At 43.5% G+C, this 25,310-nt stretch overlaps 1 protein-coding gene across 1 annotated transcript in view; it reads right to left on the reverse strand.

The window, feature by feature from the left end:
- Positions 1 to 25,310, reverse strand: part of Dnah9 (dynein axonemal heavy chain 9) — a 322,533-nt gene that overhangs the window by 173,531 nt on the left and 123,692 nt on the right. Inside the window, exons 29-36 of the mRNA XM_021213724.1 lie at positions 24,899 to 25,056; positions 21,333 to 21,471; positions 18,261 to 18,548; positions 14,669 to 14,879; positions 10,243 to 10,370; positions 7,918 to 8,026; positions 6,208 to 6,355; positions 331 to 505 (exon numbers count right to left, since the gene is read on the reverse strand). Coding sequence (XP_021069383.1) covers positions 331 to 505; positions 6,208 to 6,355; positions 7,918 to 8,026; positions 10,243 to 10,370; positions 14,669 to 14,879; positions 18,261 to 18,548; positions 21,333 to 21,471; positions 24,899 to 25,056 — 1,356 coding nt within the window. The remainder of the gene's footprint in view (positions 1 to 330; positions 506 to 6,207; positions 6,356 to 7,917; positions 8,027 to 10,242; positions 10,371 to 14,668; positions 14,880 to 18,260; positions 18,549 to 21,332; positions 21,472 to 24,898; positions 25,057 to 25,310) is intronic.

Raw genomic sequence — 25,310 nt, forward strand, 5'->3', positions numbered from 1 at the left:
TATATATATATATATATATATATATATATATATATATATATTTACCCCTGTAGTTGTCTAAGCCACAACACTGCACAGCTTTCCACAAAAGCAGAGGTGTGCTCCTCAACTCAGAAAGTAATAGCTCCAAATACACCACACCCTCCTCTGTCTCAGCCTGTGAGGCCTCTGCCAGGGGATCCATGCCTTTAGTGGCACAATGTGCAAGAAACTACTCTGATGATTTCAAATAACCACAAAGTTTAGTAGCCTACCCTCCAAGTCTGTGGGAGTGTCAGTTTTTGCTATTGTATACTACAACATGCTGTTGATCTCAGTGTGCCATCTTACCTGATCTTGGACCACGGCACTGCCAAATGCCCAGATGGCAGCAAACACAAAATAGAGTTCGTATATTTCCTTGGGGCAGTCTGCAGGGATATCCTCCTTAGTCAGGAGGCACTCAAGGAGGTAGCACAGCATCTGGATCATACTCTGCTCTGGGACTGGAATTATCTTCTTAAATCTGCAGAGAAAGGAGAGAGGGAGAGGGAGAGGGAGAGGGAGAGGGAGAGGGAGAGAGGATCTAAGACTCCACGAGCATTCTGCTCTTGCGATGCAACTACACAGCCATGGAAGCCCATTGGTTTCCATGGAAGCTCATGGCTTTTTTATGTTCCTTGGGAGGCCAAAGGATCATGTGTGGGCCTTCTCTATCCACAGATACTCTCAGGTCAGTTTCCTTTTAGAATTGAGCCTGACAGAGCCTTTTGAGATAAGGTTCCTGTCTCATCTCTCCTCTGATACCTTCTTTTCCTATCTTCTCCTTTGTTTGCATGGAAATTTACTTCACAGTATTTGGGGAATGCAGGTGTGGGACAAAATGAACCAGCATCTATGTTTTTGCCCATCATGCAATTTCTTCAAAGCCCCTCAAAACAGCCAAATTCTGAGGATGTAGCTTAGTGGTAGAGAACTCGCCCACTATACACAAGATCCTGGGTCAATCTCCAGCACCACCTGTGAATGTCCACATACACACATGCGTGTGCTCACACTCACATGGCCATATAGTTACTCTCTCTCTCTCTCTCACACACACACACACACACAAACACACAAACACACACACACTTACTTCTATTCCTCCAAATGTGTGGACAGTATACATCATGTAAACATACAGCCAGTCCTACTAGGCTGTGGGAGGCAGTCACTGTTATCCAGTATTACCAGATGAACAGCACTACCAACAGCCATCTTAAAACTCTTTTTACTGCCTTTGGGCCTCTAAGTTGACTGGCATCCCCTTTCTCCAACTCTTTTGTTTGCAGCTGCTTGTAATCTGTCTGTAGTTCTTACAGCAGCATGCATGTGTGGGCTAATGGTAGGCATAACTTCCATGAGTAATGAGGAAGGCAAGCCCTAATGACCCATTCATCATTTGTTCAATACATACTTGTGACAGAATAATAAAATGTCATCATCTCTGGCTCTATATTGGATAAGGTGCCAGAATAAAAGATACAAGTTGCCTCTCTACTACGAAATGTGGTTCCAGACAACCCAGGTGGGAGCAACTAGCAACTCTGACCTCTGGCCTTCTTAGTGGTATTGAGGATCAAAGTGACTACCACGAGAACTTTGGTTTTCAGCAGACACCCTACTTCCCATAGGGAGGCGAGGGTTTCTCCTGAGGGAAAAGCAGGGAACAGGTTTCAGTTGGGTTCCTCTGAGCTGGAAATCCTGGTGTCCGAGAAACACAAGGGGCTCGTGGATCTGAGATCGTTTGTAGAGAGTTTTCTTGCTGAGGCATCCTGAGCTCCAGTTTGTCAAAGCAAGGGAGAGGAAAAGGTTTTGGGGAATCCAGTGAGATCCACATGCATGTGGGGCTGTTTGTGGATCACCTTGCTGCATACATGTGTATATGTGTGTATAACTAGAAGTGAGTATACAACTATTTATTACCAAAGAATGACCTGAAACCTTATAACCATTGACTCCAATCTTTTGTTAAGTATTTGTTTGTTTGATACAGTCATTTTGGCAAGTATTTCAATCTTGTACCAGTCTTGTAACTCAACCTCACCACACCTTCCTCAGTTCCACAATTACACATGTGTGGCACCATGCCTATCCCACACCTAGATCTTACCTAGGGGCAGGAGAGGAACCAGCTCTATGAAACAGTTTGGCATGGACCCTAAAGTTGCTTTATAGTTAAACTTTATTAAATGAACTATACTAAAGACCCTGACTACATGAGCTCTAAGATGAACAGTGACACACAGGCTGCCAGTCTCTTCAGGGAATAAGCTTGGAGAAGTTTGATAACAGCTCAGAAGAGATGGGTGGTACGCTTCCAATATCTATAGCTTTAATAGCAAATCAACTGGGGAACTTTACAAAGCAGGGGAAGAAAGTTACGCGTTCTCTCTGAGGGATCTTGGCATGTTAGGGAGTTACCCATCCCCTAGTAAGAGAGAGTGCCGACAGCAGGCAGCAGTAGGCACAGCTTAGGGCAAAGAGCCTCAGGAAGTCTGTACCACACATTTTGAAACAGATGTTTTAGTGAGACTACAAGAGTGTGCTGTAAGGGCAGGAAGAGGAGCCATACTGGGAGAACCCTCTCTTCTTCGCATTGTAGGGGAGCAGCTATGAAAAGTCATCTTACAAAGACCCATGCTGAGCTGGTGGCTGGGTGGCACAAGGCCATCTGCAAGCCAGTTCTGGAGAGACTTGGACCAAGTGTCATAGGATGCTACAGTGAACCTGGTTTAGAATGGTTTTAGACTGCTGGGAAGAAACCACAAGCCAGAGCCATGCATGGTAGTCAGTGAGGTAGAAACATGATCAGAGCCAGAGACTACAGAGGAAGAAGTGAGTAATGGACAACAGGAGGAAGGACTGTCTGGGGAAGAGCCAGTGTTACTACCAGATCCCTGAAGCCCACCCAGAGGTGTGGCCAGTGTCTGGGAGCCTGGGAAGGAATACTGAAGGACTTGAAATTTGGAACCCACAGAGTATGACAGACTAAAATCATGTTCTCTCCCCACCCAGCTATCTCCTCCACATTGATCCCTCCTTTGTTTTATACCCAATGCCAACTTTGCATGTGCCAGAAGATACAGAATCAGCTTTTGACAAAATCCAAGTGTCTTCATAATAAAAGCTTTGAAAACTCTGGAAACAAAAGAAACGTGTCTCCAAATAACAACCTCTGCATAGCAAAAAGCCAATACCCAACATCACAGTAAGTGGGTGAACCTCAAAGCGGTCCCTCTTAAGTCAGGGTTAAGGCAGGTTGGGTGCCCACTCTTGCTCAAGATAGCACTTGAAGTCTTAGCTAGAATAAATGAAAGAAATATGATTGGGAAAAGAAGTCAGAGTATCCTTATGTGTAGATGATATAACAAACTCCCTAAGGAAACTCTTAGATATGATTAATACTTTCATAAACATTAATATACAAAATCAGAATCATACTGGGGCAAAGGATCTGTGGCTAGATAGGTCATAGGCCCTAGGGGAAAACCTACTAACATTCTGCTAAATAGACACAGTATCCAAACAACTCCTATGACTTATTGCTGTACCCATAGATTAGATCAGTGCATCTCTCAATTCTCATTCCAGAAGCTTCTTACGATAGATGGTGAGTAACCCAGAGCCTCACTACTGTGAGGCTCTATATACATATATGTTTTCTCCTGTCATACAAAGGAAGGAATTTGTGCCATTTGTAGGTAAATGAATGCAATTAGAGATGATTGTATTAATAAAATGAAGCTGGTCACAGAAAGACAAGTATAATTTTTTCATTTGCAATTCCTAGATTTTATGTAAACATGTAAGAGCATGTATGCATTCATGATATCAAAACAGAAATGAAACTTTTCCAGGACAACAAAGAGGACTGATGGATATGGAGGATATCCACTGAGGGTACAGCATATATAACTGCATGATAATGTCTTTTTGTGACACAGTATCACGTATATTGAATATATGCAACAAAATCAAACACAATCTTTTTTATATGTGTTGGTATCACCCAGGGTCCATGCAGACACTAAAAGAAGAGGGACCAGCTATTGTACAGCAGTTTCCTTGGAGACTGAAACATTCTATCCTGTAGGAGAGCTCTTTAAGGTACCAGATAAACAACTCAGGAAACCCCTAGATTGACCGTATTCAATAAGTCCCTCCATCCCCAATGGTATATAAACAAGAGAGACTGCTGAGAGTCACTGTCAGACAGGCCAAGCTGCAAAGAAGACTCTGAGACCAGACTAGCTGCTTGGAAGAAGCAGAAACGGGTCTAGATACCTGGAGAAGGTTTAGACCAACTGAGTCACTTGGAAGGGCCACTCTCCAACCTGTTGAACTGCCTGCAGGCTGGGCAGTGTGCTCAAGGTTCTTCCCAGCTTTTGTGAGCTGTTGCCCATGTTGGGATAGGCTTTGATGATCCAGCTGTCTTCGAGCCATTTCTGCTTCTATAAGTAATGTTTCACTCATATTACTGCAAGAAACGCTAGTAAAACTCATTGGTCTGGTGGCATCCATACTTTGGTTTCTTATGGGCTTCCTATCTAGGACACGTGTATTGTGTCTCTCCAGGAAAACTTGTGTCACACAATACCAGCACATCTTGCTAATACCTCATCCTTCTTTGGTACTATGGCTTCATAAGGTGTTTGTTTGCTTGCTTGAGACATTGCTGTCCCTCCCAGGGTCTGCTTGTTTCCAGAGATACATCATATATGAAGGATACAGCACACAGAGCCACCAGGGGCTGAATGCTGAACATTTTTCAAAGGCTTCAGAAGTAGAAAATAATCATGAACACAACACACAACGGAAAGTACATCAGAATTGATGTTTGGTTAAATATCTAAAATATACTACTATCTCAACTAGTAGACTATAGCTCCATTTCTGGTTATAAAGAATACGTTGTTAATATGGGTGTATGTGCTTTTTACAGTGGGGGTAGGGTAGGTAATATAGAGTAAGAGTGTCTGGGACTCCTGTGACATTGCCTTCTGTTGAAATCTCCCTCCCCACTGCCTCTGTCCGTGTAAGCAACTAGAATCAGGCCACTGATGAAGGAAATAGATATTGAGTAATGGGCTTTATCAATATTGTCTCTGATCGTCATTCTTGACCAAATTATGCTGATAGGTCCCAGGGCTACAGAATCATGCATCAAATCTAGCATAGATGCATATACCAGCCAATAAATTATCAGTGAACAAGAGAGAGAGTAGGCTTTAAACTTGGGAGCCTCTCTGTTGACCTATGTACTATTCTTGCTTTAATAGTTCTTTGCTTAGTCAAGCACAATTGGTCTTTGTTTAAGTGACAGGTGGTACTATAGTTTGGATCTTGAATGTCTCCTAGCACCAATGTGTTAGTAGCTTGGGCTCCAATTTAGTGCAATTGGGAGGGAGTGGAGCCTTTAAGAAGAGGGGATTAGTGGGGCCTTTCGGTGACTGCAGATGTGATTTTGCAAAGATATGGCAGTCTGATTTGTTCCTTCTGTCTTTTACTTCCCAGATGTGAGATGAATGCTTTGGCTCTGCCACACGCACTGCCCATGTGTCTCTATAGACACCCTCAAAACAGGGTCAACTGATTATGGACTAAAGCCGCAGATCTGGAGCCAAGGAAAATCTTCCTTCTTCACAAATTAATTATCTAGGGTGTTTCTCTTTTGCAGGGATGGAAGGCTGACTAATGCAGGTGGTCAGAGTGGAAGCAAACTCCCTGAACCTAGCCTTGGCAGGACTGGTCAGGTGACCTAGCATGCTAGATTCCACGTGATTCCACACACTCAGGAACAGGACGTAGGTCTACATCCTTGAAAATTGGTATCTTTTTCACCTAGTTTAGTTGGAGGGCTAACTGCCTGATCTGTAAGTCAAAGGCTCTGGGCCCAGGATGGCTGTCAGCCACTATAGAGAGTTGTCTCCAGTAGACAGAACCATGTGGCTCTTAGGAAAAGCATTTTAAGCCAACCCCCTTCTCCCCTCTCCTCCACTTCTATCTGGTCGACAACAGGCATCATATGGCCATCCTAATGTGTGTTTCCCTCTGCCAAATGCTGTGTTTAGAGGGCTCTGGTTTTGAGAACAGGACAGAACATCAGCAGGGTTTCAACTGTGAGCCAGAAAGTTCTTTATGACTTTATTGATGTAAAAATTTTTTTCCTGTTTCTTGGCCTACCTGGTTCTGAGGGTGTCCAAGCAGGTAGGAAGGTATTTGTCAAACAAGATGGTCAGGTTGGCTCTCTCAGTCTGGAGTTCCCTCTGATCAATCCAGCTGCTTACTGGAGGGTTCCATCCCAGGTCTGCAGGGTTAATGTACAGGATCCCTGAGTGCACAGGAAATGTGGTTAAGTGAATATTCCGTGCATGTCAGTAGATTCTTCATACAATAAAGACCACTTCTCAGTATGAAAAATGTGCAGAAGACTGGACCGGGAACTGGGTCTTCGCCTAGGTCAGAGACACACATGGATTTGCTGCTGAGGACTAATGCCAAGTCAAAGATGAAGGAAGAATAGTGATGGAGAAGAACCTGGGGAAAAGTCTAGATAGGAGGAAAGAAAGCTGGTATTGATCAGCAATGGTTGTCAGCATGTGGGATTGGGATGTCGGCCCAGTGAGTGAAGTGGAGGTCCCCTAAGGATATGTCCACGTTTTAACTGCTGCACACTCTCAATTTTGCAGTATTTACCAAAGGCCATTTCTGGATATACCTAAGCTGAAGATCTTAAAAGGAGATTGTCAAAGATTATCTAGATGAGACATTTGTCAGTGTAACTACAAGGGTGTGTGTGTGTGTGTGTGTGTGTTTGTGTGTGTGTGTGTGTGTGTGTGTGTGTGTGTGAGAGAGAGAGAGAGAGAGAGAGAGAGAGAGAGAGAGAGAGAAAGAGAGAAGTCTAGAGTGCCAAGTGCATAGGCTAAGGGCTGCCTGAGCTCAGAGACACAAGGGTTAATGCTCTCAAGAGCCTCTGGAGGGAACCCAGTCTTACCGGCCTTAATTGTGTATGTCTGACTTAATGGAAAGTGGGCAAATACAGGTTTGCTGTTTCCAAGGCTACCAAGTGTATATAATGTGTTACACCTGTCACAGCCACTCTGGAAAATGAACAGAGAAGGGGTGCCACCAGCTCTCCAGCCCCACGTTCACCAATGTCAGTGTGGCTGTTTAGAGAACATCTGCTATTATGTCTGAGATCATAGAGTTTGGTTTCTTTGTTGTTTATTCATCTTATTTTATAAAAGCTTTGAGTAGTTATAGTGAGATAGCCATGATATGTAAATAATCACCCATTTAATGTAGCCTTCTTGTTAGTTTGGTGAACCCAAGTGTAACCTATCACCATGTTGCCAGCCATCAATATGTTCATTGCATTCAAGGATCCTGAGGGTTCTCATGCTCTGCTCTGCTTTTCAGTAAGATCCTAGCAACTGTATCATCCCACCTTCAGCCCGAACGTCTCATCAAAAAGGCCCCCCTTTATCCTCTAGTCTCTGCCTGCGGACAGAGGAGAGATAGTGCTCCTTGCCATGAGGAATTAATGAGAAGCAGCGATGGTGCCTGTCTCCACTGACAAGGAGGCCAGACCTGGCCTGAATCTCGTCCAACTCAAGACATTCCCAGGAGTGTACAGTTGTACGGATCAGGGGCTATTTCCCCTTCCTTAGACACAACACTTTTCCCGAAGGTACAAAGCCATGTGGATGACCTAAATCTCATGGTGCCTGTACACCCTTGTGGGCGTGGTTTAAGGTTTGAGAACTTGGCTAGAATCTGAAAGATCAGGTTTGTAGCTCCTATCTGGAGCTTCCTCCAACACATGACAAAGCCAATGGGCATCCATAAGCACGTTCCTCAACTGAGCCGTTTGACTTCACGGCTCAGCCATACCTGCTCTGGAGACGGTTGCTGGTGTGGCTGTGCTCAGGTGGCTGATCTCGAAAAGGAGACGCATTGTGGGGTTAAGGGGGATTCTCTCGTTGCTTGCCAGGGTCAGTACCTGGAATCCACAGAAGAATCACTTAGAATGATCACTGTGATGCTGTCATGGTTTCAAGCTAAAATGACTCATGGGCTCATGGGAACAATTAATCATCAGCTCACAGTGCTTGGGACTTGGGGTCTACCTGGTGGCGGTGGGTCATTGCTGTAACCTGTGAGGGTTACAGTAGGGTGCTATTTCCAGTCCCGTGTTCTGCATCCCATCCACCAAGATATGAGGCCCCAGCCCCACGTGTTTGCTCTTGTTGTATCTTCCCACCACGATGAAACTCATGCAAGTCAGTCCTTTCTCCCTTAAGCTTCTTCTGTCAGGCGTTTAGCCACAGAGAAAAAGAAGTAGCTAATACACATGTATTGGTAGCTAGTGGGGTTTGATGGGCTCTTGTCAGCTGGGGATGTGGATATGCTGCACTTTGAATATGTTCCCCAAACACCATAAGAAGTAGAATCTTTGGAGTTGGTTAGACCTTGAGGTTTCCATCTGGGTACATGGATTAATGCTGAAATATGGACTCAAGTCTGAATTCCACCCTTTGCTTTCTCTTGTCCTTCTCCTGCCATTCAGGCTCAGCTTCCCCACCTGTAGTCCTGTGATCAGCCTAAGATAGAGACTGGTAGATCCTGGGAAAGAGAGCAAGGCGTGATGGCAGGTAGCTAAGTAATCGCAGGCATCAGTGAACATGACGAGAAGAGACTCTTGGGAGGCCGCTTCAGAGAGACAGCTCATTTTAATGGGGGTGGGAGAAACTAAGGCTATTTGAACCTTTGGGGAGTGAGAGTGAGTGTATAACATCGGACATGGCTAGGGTGCTTCGGATGCCTCATTGGCACAAGGAGGGATCCCAGGTGCTTCTGGGAATTACCTTATGAAGAAAGAAAGTTTAACCTGGCTACTGGGATACATGGCTTCCTCTTGTGGGTAAAGGTGGAGCACAGGCTACACTCGTCAGGACACGCAAGCCCTCGGGCATAGGGGGAGCGATCTTCCTCCTGTTCATCTTAGGGTGGGATTTCCAGGGTTTGGATGCAGCCTGAACCCACTTTTGCTTCAGGCCTGCTCCCTACTGCTCCATGGCTCCCCTACCCCACATTCTTTCTTCTTGGGATGACACAGGATCGATTACCTGGCTAGAAAGCCTCCAGGAGGTATGGTCCCTTGATCTTAGACTTCCATTCTCTAGAATTGTGAGTCAAATAAATATCTTTTCCAGTCTTCAGTATTCTGGCACGGAGCACAAAACATGGACAGGACTGGTTCTCACTAGCCTTCTACCCACCTCAGGTATTACTATGCAGCCCAGGCTGGCCTCAAGCTCACTATTGTAACCAAGGTGCTCGAGAATTGAAGATCCTCCTGCTTCTGCCTCTTGAGTGGTGGGGTTACAAGTATGTGCTCTCACAAACTAGTATGTTCTCTAACAATCCCCTCTCTCCATTCCTTTGCATGCTTTCTTCCCTCGCCCTTGCACCTCAGTGAGTCGGGAAAAAAAAAGTTATTTAAACATTGCAAATTGATGCTGATGATTTGAATGAACCAGACCATATTGGAATAATAAAACTATAAAAAGAAAGAGACTTCTGCATTATACTTCTGCTCTTCCTTCTAAGCAGCCCCGCTGGGAAACTATGCATTTATTCTAATGATCCTATGAATCTGAAGTCATTTGAACATTTCCAATCTGGACATGGTTTTTAAACAAGTTTAGAAGCAGCTCCCAGCATAACAGCCATTTTACTGAGTTGCAGTTAGTTTCCACTGTAAGAAATAATATTTACTCTCTGGGGATATGCATTTATCATCCCATAGGGTGTTTGACAGACTCGGGATGTTTCTCATATTTAGTTTCCTTATTTATTAAGGGGAAATGAATTACAAAAAAGATCTGAATGGATGACTAACATTCTTCTCAGCTCTAAATATTAAATGAATCCACAGGAGATTCTGAAAGTCATGAAAACCATACCAAAATTAGGGTGGGCACTGGCAAGGCCTCTTAAGCAGGTCAGCATGGGGACAGGTAAGTCCTGGGGGAGGGGTTTACTGAAGACACCAGTGAGATGAGGGCTGCTTATGCTAGGCTGGCCATCACATGGAATCAGGATTTCCAGGTGTGCTGTCACACCAGAAATGTGGCTTCTCAGAGGAACATTGCATGGGGGTCTCCCCACCCCCCAGAGATGGCCATGGATGACATGCTGCCCCCAGCATGATACCTTGTTATCATCCATGACTGTGTTCAGAGACTCTATCCACATCGGGTCTATATCGCCGTCCAGTAAGATCCACTTGGGCCCATCATGGGAGATGATGGCAAGCTCCCTCATGATGGAAGAGAACAGTCCTGAAAGGAATCACAGACAGCTGCCTTTCCACCCCAGCACAGACCCTCCTTCTCTTAACACAGCTTCCTTGCATCGGCTACAACACGCCGGAGGTGCAAACCGATAAGACAGGACAGACCTAGCTTTGTATCTTGCTTTACCTGGTACCTGACACACATCCCCAAGGCACATGTCCTGTGTAGTGGCAATAAGGACAAATCAGTAGCTGTCTTCCTGATGGTTCAGATTTTTAGGTTCCAAAGAACCCAGCAAATCATTTCAGCAAGTGACTGCATCACACGAGAATTACACCGTGGTTTTTTTTTTTGTTTTGTATTGGTTTTTTTTTTGAGGTGAAGTTTCTGAGCTTTGTAATCACAGCCTTAGCAAATCTGGTCTATCATGGACTTTTGGAGACAATTTCTTTCATTCTTACTACCATCACCTGGGAATCTATACATTAGTTTGGGTAGGATTGATTTGTATATTAAATTCTCCTACTAAATAATAGGGTCTCTCTCTCTCTCTCTAAAAAAAATTAATTCAGATATTGTCTTATGCCAATACTAAAATTATATAGTTTAAAACACCTATTGCATTAGCCAAAATATTCCTGAATATTTTATATTTTTGCCATTAATTTTTATGGGATTTTCTTTGTGGTTTTCACTTTTTGCTAGCTATTGCTAGTGGAGAGAAAAGCTACCAAATTTTACATATTTTATGTTCAATTATGTTTAATAAATTGTCTTATTAATTCCAGTGATAATTCTTTTTTTGTTGTTGTTGTTTTTTTGAGACAGGGTTTCTCTGTATAGCCCTAGCTGTCCTGGAACTCACTTTGTAGACCAGGCTGGCCTCGAACTTAGAAATCTGCCTGCCTCTGCCTCCCGAGTGCTGGGATTAAAGGTGTGCGCCACCATGCCCGGCAGTGATAATTCTTTTTCAATAATGTCTTCTGGATTTTTCTGACTGTAAAGTTGCAGAATTAAAAAACTCAAACTTCCTTCTCCTTTTATTTTTCCAGTTTACACCATATGCTTCTTTTTCCCCGTCTCTCTGCCGTCTCTGAGCCGCTGGAGCAGGCCTGAATAATGATGAGAAGGGTCTTCCCTGACTTGCTCCCCTTCCTGAGGAAGAGGGTGTGCATAGTCATCAGCGAGGGTGGCTTTTCCTGAGGGCTTTAGGTACAGCATGTACCATATTGGGGCAGGGGTCTGTCAGATCCCATTTTCACTTAGAGCTTTCTGCTAGAAGCAACTATGGAACTTTTAGTGTCTATCAATCAAATTAATTTCTCTTGTACTTCATCAGTTCATTTCATCACCGTTTTATAAAACCAGTTGTCTGGCCTGTACCCGAGAACTCTTTTGAGACTGTTGGATTCTATTTACGGTGACGTGATTTAGAATTTTCACATCTACACCAATGGGATCACGATTTTTCCTTTAGTTCTACTTAAAAGCTGGTATTGAAATTACTCTGGATCCACAAAATGATTTCTGAGCCACCATCTTATGGTTCAAAAATTATTGGTTCTTGCCTCTCTTCTACCTGTACATGTTAATGTCCACTCATTTACCCAAGCTCCTTACTTGCTATGGACTGATTGTGGCTCATTTCCATCTTTCTCAGATCTTATGTCATCTGCCTAAACATTCTTCTTAAATCTTATTTCTACTGCTTTATAATAGTTTCTAAAATTCTTAGAGAAGGTTCATACATGTGCAGATGTGTATGGAGAACACAGGATAGCCTTGGGTGTTCTTCTTAGGTGCTATCCATTTAGTTTCCCTGGAGACAAGGCCCCTCACAGGCCTGGAGCTTCTTAAGTAAGCAAGGTTAGGTGACTAGTGGGGTCCAGAGCAGTCTCCTCTTCTGCAGCACTAGACTTATAGGCAAGTGACACTGCAAGGCCTTTAAAAGGTGGGTTATGAGTTCTGCTGTTCTTGGTGTTCACGAGTCAAGCACTTTAATGACTGAGTTATTTCTCTAGGCCTGTCCTGTCTCTTTGTGTACACATACACACATCCTCACACAGGCACACAACCTCACACATGCATATACATGCACACACAATATACACTGTTTCCCCACCAAGAATGCTCACAAGAAACTTATTGATATTTTTAAAAAAAAACAAAAAGCAATATTCAGTGTAATTTTATCTATGTTTGTTTTTGATTGTTTGATTTGTTTTCTTCTAATTTCAGATTTTGTCTTCATTAGTTTCATTTCCCTCAGGTTTAGTTTAATTGCTCAATGGGGATAACAACTTCCTTTTTTTTTTTTTCCCAGTTTATCTTCTTGATAGAGTTTAATAGGCTTTGGAGCTGAATATTCAAAAGATCCTCTGGATTCTGTGTAAGCCATCCCACTCAATGGTTCTTTGATGGGTCTCACCTTGATCATCTTCATGATTCAGGTATAGAGAACCTATTTCTTGATTTTCAAGTAGGGGATCGTTTGGGATTATTTTCTTGCTAGTTAATTATAATTCGGTTGCATTATCAAAGAATGTGGCCTATAACATGGGACTTTGGAATTCAATATATGTTTCTCTGAAGTTAGCTGAATTTTAAACTTTTTAAACTGTTCCATGAACCTAGCAAGAAAGAAATATTTTCTATTTATGGAATGCAAAGTTGAATAACTATGTATCATTTTGAATTCAGTGATATATTGAGGATTCTTCTCTGTGTACACTTCCTTTTCTCTCTATGTATTTTGAAAAGTGGTATATTTTTAGCAAATTCTTTAAAAAAATCTCTAAAGGGCTATATGCCGTTTGCCTTGAAATTGACCTATTTACTGATTATAGAATCTTGATTACTATATTGTTTCTGCAAGTTTTCCAAACATAATGTATAAATTAAATATAGTTTTAATTGGCATTACAGCAATGTTTAAAGTGTTGAATTATCTTATCAAATCAAAATTAATATGAAATAAACAAGTGTCTGAGAGTGTTCCAAAAAATTATAATAGAATTATGAGAGCCAGTTTGCCTCATCAGACTGTAAAATATGCCTCAGAATGGCTGCATCTGACATGGAATGAAACTAGCTTAGGAACAGGAAAAGATGAGAGTGGACAGACTGGGGAGCCTGGAGCAGGAGGGGCTCAGTGTGCATAGGACTTAATATACACCAAGCTGGCATTTAGGCTCAGATAGAAAGAATGGCCTCTTTAATAAATGGCACTGGCAGAATCAATTGCCCATCTGGAAGGAAGTAAAGCTGATTTTTCTACACCGTCTCTTACCAAGCCCCCAATAAATTCCAGATGGGTTAAAAAAACATGAATGCAAAAGAATCCTTATTGACCAAATTTATGATCTTACATGTGCAGCTGAAAATTAGACAGAGTCATAAATGAACAGGAATCCCAGCTGCTAAAAGAGTGAAACACACATAATTTACTTTAAAAAAAAATGCATGATAAGTTACAGCATGAAGTTCTACAGAAATGTGATAGGAGACAGCATGAGCAGCACACATAGGATGTCATAAACAGCGTTGTTTTTAGGGCTTCTGTTATGTGTACACATATGAATATATGAACTCTTACACACTGATACAGACTAGCAAAGGGAAGCAAACCACAAGAGGCACAGCAGTAATGGCAACAAGAAGAAAAGCATCACTAACAGGAAATAAAACCCAGCTCGTTAGCTTTCCTTGTTCTGGGCCTCTGGCTAAAACTCCCAAATGAAAGAAACTCAGACAGTTTGGCTCTGATGAAGTCAGACATTGAACAATTAGGAGAGCCTGATATCTCCTCACCCAGACCACAGGGTTTGTGAGTTTGGAATTCTCTGCATCTCTGTGGAGGACAACATTAGCCTACAAGCCCTTCTAGTGTAGAGAGGTTATCACCAGGCACTAGATCTAGACATGGTTACACAGCAGGCATCTTTCTATCACAGCCAGGGCAGTGCCTCTAGTGGGGAGAGTTCCTCCCTGGGATGCTGGCAGGTACCACTTCTCTGAGAATGAGCCACAAGCTTCCCTTCCTTGCATATCCCGTGAGTCCTTATGAGGCAATGCAGCCACTCTGGGTTAATTTAAGGACCTTTACAAGAGGGAGCTAGAAGAGTTCTTAGGGGAGAGACACCTAGAAAGCCAGGGTTCCCTTCCCAGCCCAAGTGGCTTCTTCCTTTCTGAGGCTCCTCTAATCATCTTTGGTGGTCCCCACAACCAGCTCTTCTCTGCAGTTCTCAGCATCCACTTCTCTGCAGTTCACCTCTTGACCTTTGAGCCCGACTAGAACTCTCTAGAGACAGAAAAGACTTTGCCTTGGAGCATTTCGTTCTTACCATCCTTCCATTCTCGAGTGGCTGGATTGATGATGCCAAAGAGTTCATCATTTGTGACAGCTTTGGGGTTGAGGTCAGTCCACACAGGGCGACATCTCATGATCTGATAGGTCTTATGTAAAGACCTCAGTACCTGCGACTTCCCAGTACCGGCACCGCCTACCACGAACACAGAGTGCCTTACAGCTAGCAGCTCCTCCAGCTGGACCACCTGGGAGGGGGAAAAGCAGTGGGAGGGACAGGTTATCACACCCACTCTGCCGTGAGCAAGGCTGGTGTGTAAAGTGGGGCTCAGAGTCAACTGTGGAGCAATGGGAGTCTTCTTCATCACCAAATGGAGGAGCGTCACAGTTCCCTCATTTGTGCATCTGAGTATCAGTGGTTAAGTTCTAAGAAGCTGCCAGATGAGGGGCATCCCAATTGCTGCCATAGTCTGCTAGGGAAGAAAGTCATATTGGGAAATCATAGTACATGGGGGAAACGTAACACAAGTATTTACAAAGTGTGTGGGAATCACTGATCTTGAAGACCACAAGAATAAGGAAAGGTTTAAAGAGAATAGGGCATTTGAACCAGGGTTCTATAGGCAAATTGGAGTTTGCCCAGAGGAAGCACAGGAAGGGTATGTTGGGAGACATGTGGACAGGAGTATGACAGCACACACAAAGGTTTGCAGTATAATATAAAATGTGATGTAGATGGCTGGGTGATTTAGGGGGGGTGGAAACAAAAAACACCATGAAGATAGTGGTAGCATCAACCCACGGTGCAGATGACAGACACTAAATTAAAGCTCAAAAGAACAAACAGACTTGTAGATAGACAAGCTCCTGCCATCCTCTGCCCCTTCAATGGCTACCTAAAGTACTGGAGATACAGTCCTAAATCCTTAGACTGGCTTAAAAATCCCTTTGGTAATCTGGCTCAAAGCAAACTCCATTCTCATCTCTCATCCCCCAACGTGCACATTTCCACCCACACAGACATACATGCTGTTCACGGATGCTAATTTCCACGTCTCCTCCTTGTGCTTACAGGTGCCTTTTCTGTATCCCAGCAATCGACAATATCAGAGTGGCTGCTTTTCTGGCTCACTAATTGGCTGACAGCTCACCAAAGGAAGCCAGAACTTCAAGGGGTAGAGCCTAGTGAGAGGGAGGTGCTTAGATAACTTAGATATATGCCAGTTATAGGGTTTTTTGTGATACCCTGTGAGACCTGGTTCATTCTCATGAGAAGGTGGCTATAAAAGACTCCTAAACTTGGCCCTAGCCGACCGAGCCTTTCAAGCTTCTTTCCCAGATGTGGTTGCTTGCTTGAAAATGTACTTCTGCCACTGCTGGTTACCATGTTGGCCCTCACCAGGGCTGAGTCAAAGTAGGTGTTATGCCCTTGAACTTCAAGGTTCCTGACTCACCTGCACTTCTATCTCCCAGCCAGAAAACTTACTTTCTTTGCTCCTGACCCTTGGAACTCTGTGAGAATGTACCTTTGGCTGACTCTACAGCATGCCCTCTGCTCTGTGCTAAGTCCTTTCAGTCTGGACCCAGGACTTGCCAGCTGGAGGACGCTCTTTCCTGAATCTCTGTCTGAAGGTATCCTATTCCACAACCCCTTCTCATCAGTCAGAGCTACACTTCTGCCATGTTTTCAGAGAATCGCTATGATGTCCATCCCCCACTTTCTATAGTTCTATGAGCGATTTTCTTTGCCTTTAAGCAATGATACACAGGATTCCACGAGGTCTCTATGAGACAGTTTTGGGGGGAGTTATTTTGTAGAAGTTGAGGTGGAAACGCAAATGTGAAGTGGGTAGGGGATGCTGTTTTCTGCTTGAAGAACTTTTTAGCAGGGGGCCTCCATCTTATCAGAAGCAGCTATCGAAAAGGAGAAAAGAAGAAGGTAGAATGTCAGACAACTGACAAAAAGACAGACAAGATACCAGAAGGAAAACTGTTGAAGAACATGGCAGGCATTGGGGTGCTAGATGCCCTGACCAGACTCCAGAAAGTCAGGAAAGACATGACTCTTCCTGATTTTAAAACATCTTTAGTTACAACTATTGTATAAACCTCGATCAGTTTAACTCCTCTTTGGAGAGGGTGCGTCCTAGGGTTAGCCACTTTAATAAAGGGGACATCCTCAGCCTGGCATTCAGATCCCTCTCTTTCACAGCCCCATGATATCTCTCCAGTCTTACTGAAACCCATACCCCAGTTCCCATCACCTCAATACCTTTTCCTTTGTCATTACTTCCTGCTGTTGCCTGTATAACCCCTGTGTTTCCTGCACACAGCCCTTTGTTGACTCCCTTTTACCCTAAATAGAAGGCAATCTTGCCGTTCCTTACTTCAAAAGTCCATCTATCCACTGAACTTGGAAGGCAGGAGACAGTGAGTGGGGTGGATCAACTGGATACAGAGGGCAGGTCATGCTTTCCTTTCTTCTGTAAAATGAAATTCCAGCAAGGAAAACACATACCTCATTGCACTGGGAAGGGTGTGTGCCAATTCACTCTGAAATCTGTCTTTGGGGCTTATTCTCTACCAATGAACATACTGTGTGTTGGAAAATCCTCCTGGAAGATCTTTGCCATGCTTCCCTCCAGGGTGCATACTTTCTCCCTCATAAAAGAAAGTCTTTCCTGTTCCCACTTGTGAAATGCCTCTGTATCATCTGCCTCGGATCAAATGTGAAGCAGACTATAAAACCCGTGTGGGAACTCCAGAGTGATACACATGTGTTTCTCACACCTATCATTTGACAGGAAGAACAATGTATGTCTTTGTACTTGGACACCTTGGCTGTACTTTATGGCAACTGTCTTCTTTATGGCAACAGTCAGTAAACCTGTTTCTATACAAAGCAGTCATTTCTAGCATTTCTATTTCATATACACCCTGGAACCGTCACACTCTGCAAAATTACATGTAAGAATGACAGACTCGTGGAAAACCAGGATTAGTGTAGGCAGGGAGACATACAGAAAACTGGTCTCCAAGCCCTGAAAAATCAGCAGTGACTCCTGTCCCTAATGTGAAGATCGCACAGTTCATTTTTACTTTGCCTCAATGTCAGTAGGCATGTTGCAGGCTTAAATCAGTTGAAGCACTGGGCTTCCTCATTAGAGAGGCAGCTCCTGTTCTGTTGGAGACTATTTTAATATCAATTAAAGATCAGACCCAGATGGAACCTTCCTCATTAAGCCACGGTTTGAATGTGAGGGAGATGGTTTCCCTGACTCTCTGTCTGCCCTTGCAGCTTCTGCAGCAGAGCACGAGTACCCTAAATTGGTCTTAAAAGATGCCAGCATGATATAAGGAAGTTTCAGCTTTTCCTCTTAAGGTCTTTACCACTAAGTAGTTCATTTTCTATTGATGTTAATGGCAAGAGGATCCTTCTTTCTCTTGTCTTCTCCACCATTATTCCACATTGTGATCTCCCACTCAAGAACTAAGTATATTGAGCTGTTTCTAATTGGACACATATCTGTATATCTAAAATTCTGTTGGAATGAAGGATGGAGTGTAGTGGGTGGTCCAAGAAAAGAATTCAGAGACAGAGAAGGCCTGTCAGGGAAAGCCTCACATACCTTGAGCACAAAGTTGTCCTCAGCCTGGAGCTTAAGGTCCACGATTGCTTTCCGAACCACAGCCTCAAAGTCCAGATCTCTCTTCCTGGGGACATCCAGAGCAGGAAAGAGGTCACCTATCAGACCCATGAACACCGGCATGTCATCTGTCACAATCTTTGGGATGTTGAAGTCTCTCAAAGAGCGCATCAGGACTTGGTCCTCTGGGCGGTCAGGGTCTCCCCGTTTCAGTGATCCTGCTACCACGAGGACAGACTTGATGGCACGAAGTCCCCAGTCATAGTGATCCTGTGGGAAGACAGCACCACTAAGGCAAGAATTGATTTGGTGTGGAATATCATATGCATGGGCTACATAACTCACACAGAATTCTAGCATGGTCACTACTGAAGCTCAGGTGGAGGGTGGCTGAATAATTCTCTGAACACTGTGCTCTTGGTCTGGCATTGCTTATACTTTTCCATCTAGGATAACACAGCAGACATAGAACATTCAAGGGGATGGAGCCCTGGAGGATGAACGAGGCTCATTTTCAGACCGATCTGGTTGTTCCTCAGATATTCAGAGGGCACGAGGGCTGTCAAGGAGACAGCAGCTTAGCTGTCAAAGAAGGTGCAGGTTGAGCATGAGATTTTCCTTAGGGGCTTCCAAACTCACCAAGAATAGTTTCCAAAAGGATATGTCCTGAAGCTAGGGGCATAGAGAATGGCAGAAATCTTGCCTAGCATATGCAAGCTCCTAGGTTTGATTCCTAACACTACAAAAAAACAAAACAAAACAAAAAAAAAACCTGTAAGCGTTCCACAGTACCAGCAGTGCTGATGGTATATTCTGGGGCAAATGGATCATTGGCCCCAGTGTTCTACAGTGTGGCGAGGAGAGGAGGTGGTTCAGAATACAGAGTTTGATTTCATAGGAACCTTGGTTCAAGTTCCTGCTTTGCCTCCCACCACATCACAGCATGATCAGAGCTGTGATAAATGCCACAAAGGAAAAGGTTCCCATGTGCAATGAAGACAAAAGATGCAGTAACTGTACCTGGGGAAATGGGGACCAGAGATGGTCTCCTGAAGGAAGGGCGTTACAGAACACTGGAAGGAGCAGAGAAGTCATTTAGGCACAGGTGAGGGAGCAGTGCAGTCAAGAAAAGAGGGTTTTCCACGGACCCAGGATGAGATGATAATTTATCCTAGAGGACTCAGGCAGGTAGAACTTGGAATGAGAACCATGGGTGTGAGCTGTTGAGGAAGGCAGAGGATGGAGTATTAAAGCCGTTAACAGAGGGATCAGAATTTGTCTTGATGCTAAGACCAGTGAGGAACATTTGAAAATAACTATTTAGTTGGTATCTCAAGAATGGGTTGGGGAAGCTGAATTGACAGCAGCCAAGTTATTCTAGAGGCAGGTGCAAGAGCCAAGCAGAGAGACATGGGTACTTGCAACTAGAGCAGCTACCGTGAGCATGGAGAAGTGTGGCTTGTTCTGGTTAGTGCCAGTCAGAATTCTGCTGTGGTAATAAGCATCGTGGCCAAAATAAATTTGGGGATAAAGGTTTACTTTAGCTTACAAAGTATAATTCATCATTGAGAGAAGCCAGGAGAGTAACTCAAGGAAGGATCTTGAAGTAGAAGCCACTAGGAGCCACTTACTCATTTGTTTCCAGGCTCGCATTGTACCCTCTTTCTGAAATAGCTCAGGCCTAGTTGCCTAGAGATGGCAGTGACCACGGTGATCTGGGCCCTCCTACAGCAACTATTAATCAAGAAAATGCCCTCACAGACATGCCCACAGGCCAGAATGATGGAGACAGTTCCTCCACTGAGGCTCTCACTTCTCAGGAGTGTCAAAATGACTGCCAAGATGAGCCATCACAAGGAGACTCCAGAGAGCAGCATCAACATCACTTTGTTAATGATTAGGCTCAGCGGCATATGTAGCAGAAGATGGCCTAGTCAGCCATCTTTGGGAGGAGAGGCCCTTGGTCTTGCAAAGATTATATGCCCCAGTACAGGGGAANNCCAGGGACAGGAAGCGGGAGTGGGTGGTTAGGGGAGCAGGGCAGGGAGGGGGGTATATGGGACTTTCAGGGTAGCATTTCAAATGAAAATGAAGAAAATATCTAATAAAAATTGTTTGAAAAATGATTAGGCTCAGGGAGAAGAAAGAGTCATGTCATGGGTGAATCCTTGTCCCAGTCCTCCCCCGTCCTCCCCCATCCTCCCCCATCCTCCCCGTCCTCCTGATTAGCAAGCAGTGCATGGTGACTTCACGTACTGTATCAGAGACAGCAGGGAAAGAAGGGTCGATAGGGTTAGCAAGGAGGAGCAACTTTGAATGTGCTGAGTGGAGGTGCTCTCTAGATGTAGGGAGAATGGTGGGACACACTACTGACAACTCATGTTTAGACATAAAAGAGAAGCTTGTGACAGGATTATGAGTGTAGAAGTCACAGGCCTGAAAGTCAGTGACTATGGAGAACCTAGACAGAGGATGTGATGGAAAGGTATGGAGAAAACAGGATGCCTCTGTCTTGTAAATATGTGACAGGGCTGAGAGCGTCCACAGCAGTGAAGGTGATCAAAGCAAGATGACCCCCAAAGAGAGCATGGAACTTCCTGGGAAACTTTTGTGGTTATCTTTGACACCAAGAAATTCTCATACTGAGTTCAATTTGATTAAGATGCTGTTTCCTGGGTCTACCTTCAGCAGAAGGTGTTTTAAAGTCACGCTACTAGGGACAAGCACAAAACTCGTATTCTAAACCACTCTCAGTACACATTCCATCTCATGTCCCTTCAGGAAGAGCCTATTTCCTCCAGGGACTGTCACTCACCATTGCCATGTTTTTCATGGGGCATTTGTCTGAGAAAGGCCATGAAGAATACTATTTAAAAATAATTCGGTGCTCAAAGACTGTGAACAAGTGCAGTGTTGAAAACTGAACACAAAATGTTATTACAGAAGTCCTCAGAGCTTCTATTATTGTATATCAAACCAGACAAGCTGTAAGACTGATCTAATCCATTAGGCGTTAGAGTGATGCTTGGTCAACAGCTTCCACAGAGATCCTACCTGTTTGGAGAGGAGTTCTTTACACAGCCGGTAAAGGGTAATGAACTTCCTGGCCAACAATCGGGCTTCAATGAATCCTTCTGCTACTAGCATAATCTCACAGATCAGCTCAAAGTCTGGAACTACCATTGCACAGGGCCTGGATGCAGGGAGACAGAGGCTGAGAAACTGAGTTGAAAGGGAGACTGCAGGACAAGGGATGCTTGCTGTGACCATACAAAGAGCTGTCTTCAAGGGCAAAATGTCATGGAAAGACCTTTGCAATCACTCCATCTCGCACTTCTCAGTCTGAGATGTGTTAACTAAGGATAAAGGGAGTGACCTCTTACCCCAGAGTGGTGGATAATATTGGCAGGAGTGAGGAAGAGTCAGGGCTACAGCTCAGGTCTTGTGTCTTAAGGTCAATGTGCCTCCTGCAAAGGCAAGGATGAACGCAGCAAGCTGTCTAAAATAGGCTAGGAGCAAAGATCTGGAGAACGTAGTCTCTCCCTGGGTGTCTGCTGGAATCAGAGAGCTTCTCAGCTCCTTCTCCTCAAGGTGAGGATGTCCTCCAGGGGTCCGTGGCTTATTTTGAATTTATTTGTATAGAAATTTATTTAAGTTTCCAAAGCTAAGGACCAGGGTCAAGATTAGCACCATCTTGACCTAAGATTGTGTACATGAGAACACAGGAGAGTTGAGGTTTCCATCTCTATATAAGAATTGACTGTGGTCTTCTTTTCTCTGGCACTAGTGATATATATATATATATATATATATATATATATATATATATATATATATATGTATGTATAATATTTAATATATATAATATTTAATATATATTAAATTTTAAGTGACTTGACAAAGCTATTAATTTATTTCATATGTCATGGGAACTTACAATTATTTAATTGTGTGTGCATGGGTTTGAACTCGGATATGGAAGACAGAAGTCAAGCTTGAATACTCTTCCTCAGAAGCCACCCATCTTATTGAAACAATGCATTTCACTGGCTTGCAGCTCACTGATTCAGTTATGATGGCTGGCCAGCAAGCTCCAGGGAGATAGATACCTTCATTTTCCTCCTGGGTGATGGAATGACTGGTACCACACCCAGCTTTTTAAAAGTAGACCAAACTCAAGTCCTTATGCTTATATCATGAGCACTTTACTGGTTGAGATATCTCCCTGACAAGTCTCTTTAATTGCATTTTTTCCCTGTGTTGTTAACATTTATTTTTCAAAATAATTCAAGTACATATTGTCCTTTGAAATGTTTTACACTGCAGTCAGGATCGAAGGAGCTACCAAATATTTAGGTTCTCGAAATCACTTGGCAGTCTGAACGTGAGGACATCAATGGTATTTAATGGGGCTGTGGAAAATTATGCTGCAGAAGGAAGATTAGCAAGTAACATGGGAAAATATTAATTAATGAAAGCAATATATTAAACAACATTGCCAGTTCTCAGCTTTGAAAAATAAATGCTGACACAGTGTGGGAAGAAAAATGACAAGAAGTTACAGGATTGTCCCTAGGTAACAGGATTGGGCTGAGAGGAGCCAAGGCTCTAGGTTCAAACCCCCATTCTGCTGTTAATTACCAGGGAATCCATCAATTTTCCCACAGTACAAGGGGGAAATTAATAGTATCGATGTTACAGGGCCTTTGTGAAAATTAATGTAAAATAGATAGATGTTCACCTTAACATTTTAGAAATATCTTTCTCGGGGCTAGAGAGATGGGTTTGTACTTGATATCATTTGCTATTCTGACGGAGGACCTGGGTTTCATTCCAAGCTCCCACATGACCAATAACAACCATCTGTAACTCTAGCTCCAGAAGATACACTGTCCTTTATGACCTCAGCGAGAATCAGGCATTGTCTCAGAATTTTTATTGCTGCAACAAAACACCCAAAAGCAAGTTGGGGAGAAAAGGGTTTATTCAGCGTACACTTCCCCATTCCACTGCTGTTCATCACTAAAGGAAGTCAGAACAGGAACTCAAATGGGACAGGAACCTGGAGGCAAAAGGTGATGCAGAGGCCAGGCATCAGTACCTACCTTACTTAATAAATATGGAAACGAACAGCCAACAGTGTAGTGTTCTGGGATGTGGTGAGTCCAGCCTGCTAACATTTCAATGGTCTTTGTTTAAAGTAGGTAGCTCCTTGAGTGGAGACACACCCCCAGTGGTGTGACAGAGAACTGCTACAATGGAGTAAGAGGCTGAAGCAAATGAATCACAGATCCTAGGCTAGCCTGGGCTACACACACAGTAGGACTATGTTTTAAAGCAAGCAAGTGAAAACCTAAACCTGGGAGAGACTGGGGCGACTAGTGAGATGTCTGGCAGGCTGATTAGGTACCATGAGGTGACTCCACCTCCCCTGGAGAGGGCACTGTCCCCCAGCTGCCAAATGAGACAAACAGTATTGTCGAAATTCTCTCTCTCTCTCTCTCTCTCTCTCTCTCTCTCTCTCTCTCTCTCTCTCTCTCTCTCTCTTTCTCTCCTAGGAAAAAGTTTAACAAACAGAAGCTCCAAAAGCAGGAAGCATCCTTCATTTCTCTCTTTGTTGGGCCAGCTTCACTTGTCTGCAGAAAGAATTCAAACTCTAGCTCCCACTAGGAAGGATCTTTATGTTTTCTTATCAGGAAAAAAAAAGATGTAAAAATTCACCATACGCCCAGGCGACAAGGGTGTAGTAAAGGGGTGTTTCCATGTGTCTTTACCAGGATGTAATTTGACACTGGGCTTTTTAGAAAGTAATTTGGCAATGTGTATCAAAAGCCTTAAAAATGTTCCTGCTCGTTAACTCTGTAATTCCACTCTGGGAAGCTAGCCAAACAAAATAATCATGCATACAGAAAAAAGATTTATATACAAAAAAATGTACATTACAGAATTGTGTATGAATTTATTTTAAATGCTACAAATACTTTTAATATGCAGCCATGAGGGGCCTATTAATTATACCATGAACCATGTAGTTGATAGAAAAATATGTAGCCACGGGATGAGATTTATTAAAAATACCCAATAGGAGAAAATATTTATGATAGGCTAGGGGATGAAAAATAAAGTATGGAATTCTACATAAGTAGCAAGTGTATATTGCAAGTATATAAAATAAAATATAACACATGATATGTGTGGGCTGCAATTAAGCAAAAAATGATTTTACCAATGATGTCATTATAGTAAAAGTAGATCTTTAAAAATCTACTTTTGTTTTTCCTAATTAATTTTTTTCATAAAATATAATCTGATTATGTTTTCCCTCCCCCAACACAATAGGGCTTATGCACATATGAACAGACAGTGGCAGAACACACAAGATCTGCACAGCTCCAAGTCAGACAAGGTCATAGTATGGAGAGAGGGAAACAGACCCAGGGTCCCACCCCAAACCATGAAGCTATTTGATATCTGAGGGCAAACAGAAGATTAATGGGGGATCAACAGGGAGGAAAGTCTGCTCTAAACATTCCAAATTTTCTCTAATGTATAAACCACATTTTCAGTAGGAAATCCAAGAAGCTCCTCTTTGGGGAGTCCTTGTATAGAGACATACATACCTGAAGAGGGCCTTGAGGTTCTCTGGCAGTTCGGTGCGGCCAGCATAGCCTGGGTTCATGGTGATGAAAATGCCCACAGAAGGGTCAAGGCTAATCTCTTCCCCAAGGAAACTGAACCTCTGCTTCTTGTCTCTGATTGCATCCTGGATGCTTTTTACCTGGTAGAAGATCAGAGGAAAAGTGGCTCCTGACATTTCAGTGGTGGGCAGTAACTAAAGCTGGAAATCCAGACGCACAACACAGGCGATTGTCCTATGGCCCCCTGCATTGAAGGACAGGCATGGTGCTGGCATCTTAGAGCCTTCGCTGATGGCAGTAAGGAGTCTGGTTATCTACATCAACATTCCAACATTTGCTCATTACTCCATGGTGACTAGGAGAGAGGGAGAGAGGGAGGGGGAGGGAGCAGGAG

This window comes from Mus pahari, chromosome 14 (genome assembly GCF_900095145.1).
Source record: "Mus pahari chromosome 14, PAHARI_EIJ_v1.1, whole genome shotgun sequence".
Lineage (NCBI taxonomy): Eukaryota > Metazoa > Chordata > Mammalia > Rodentia > Muridae > Mus > Mus pahari.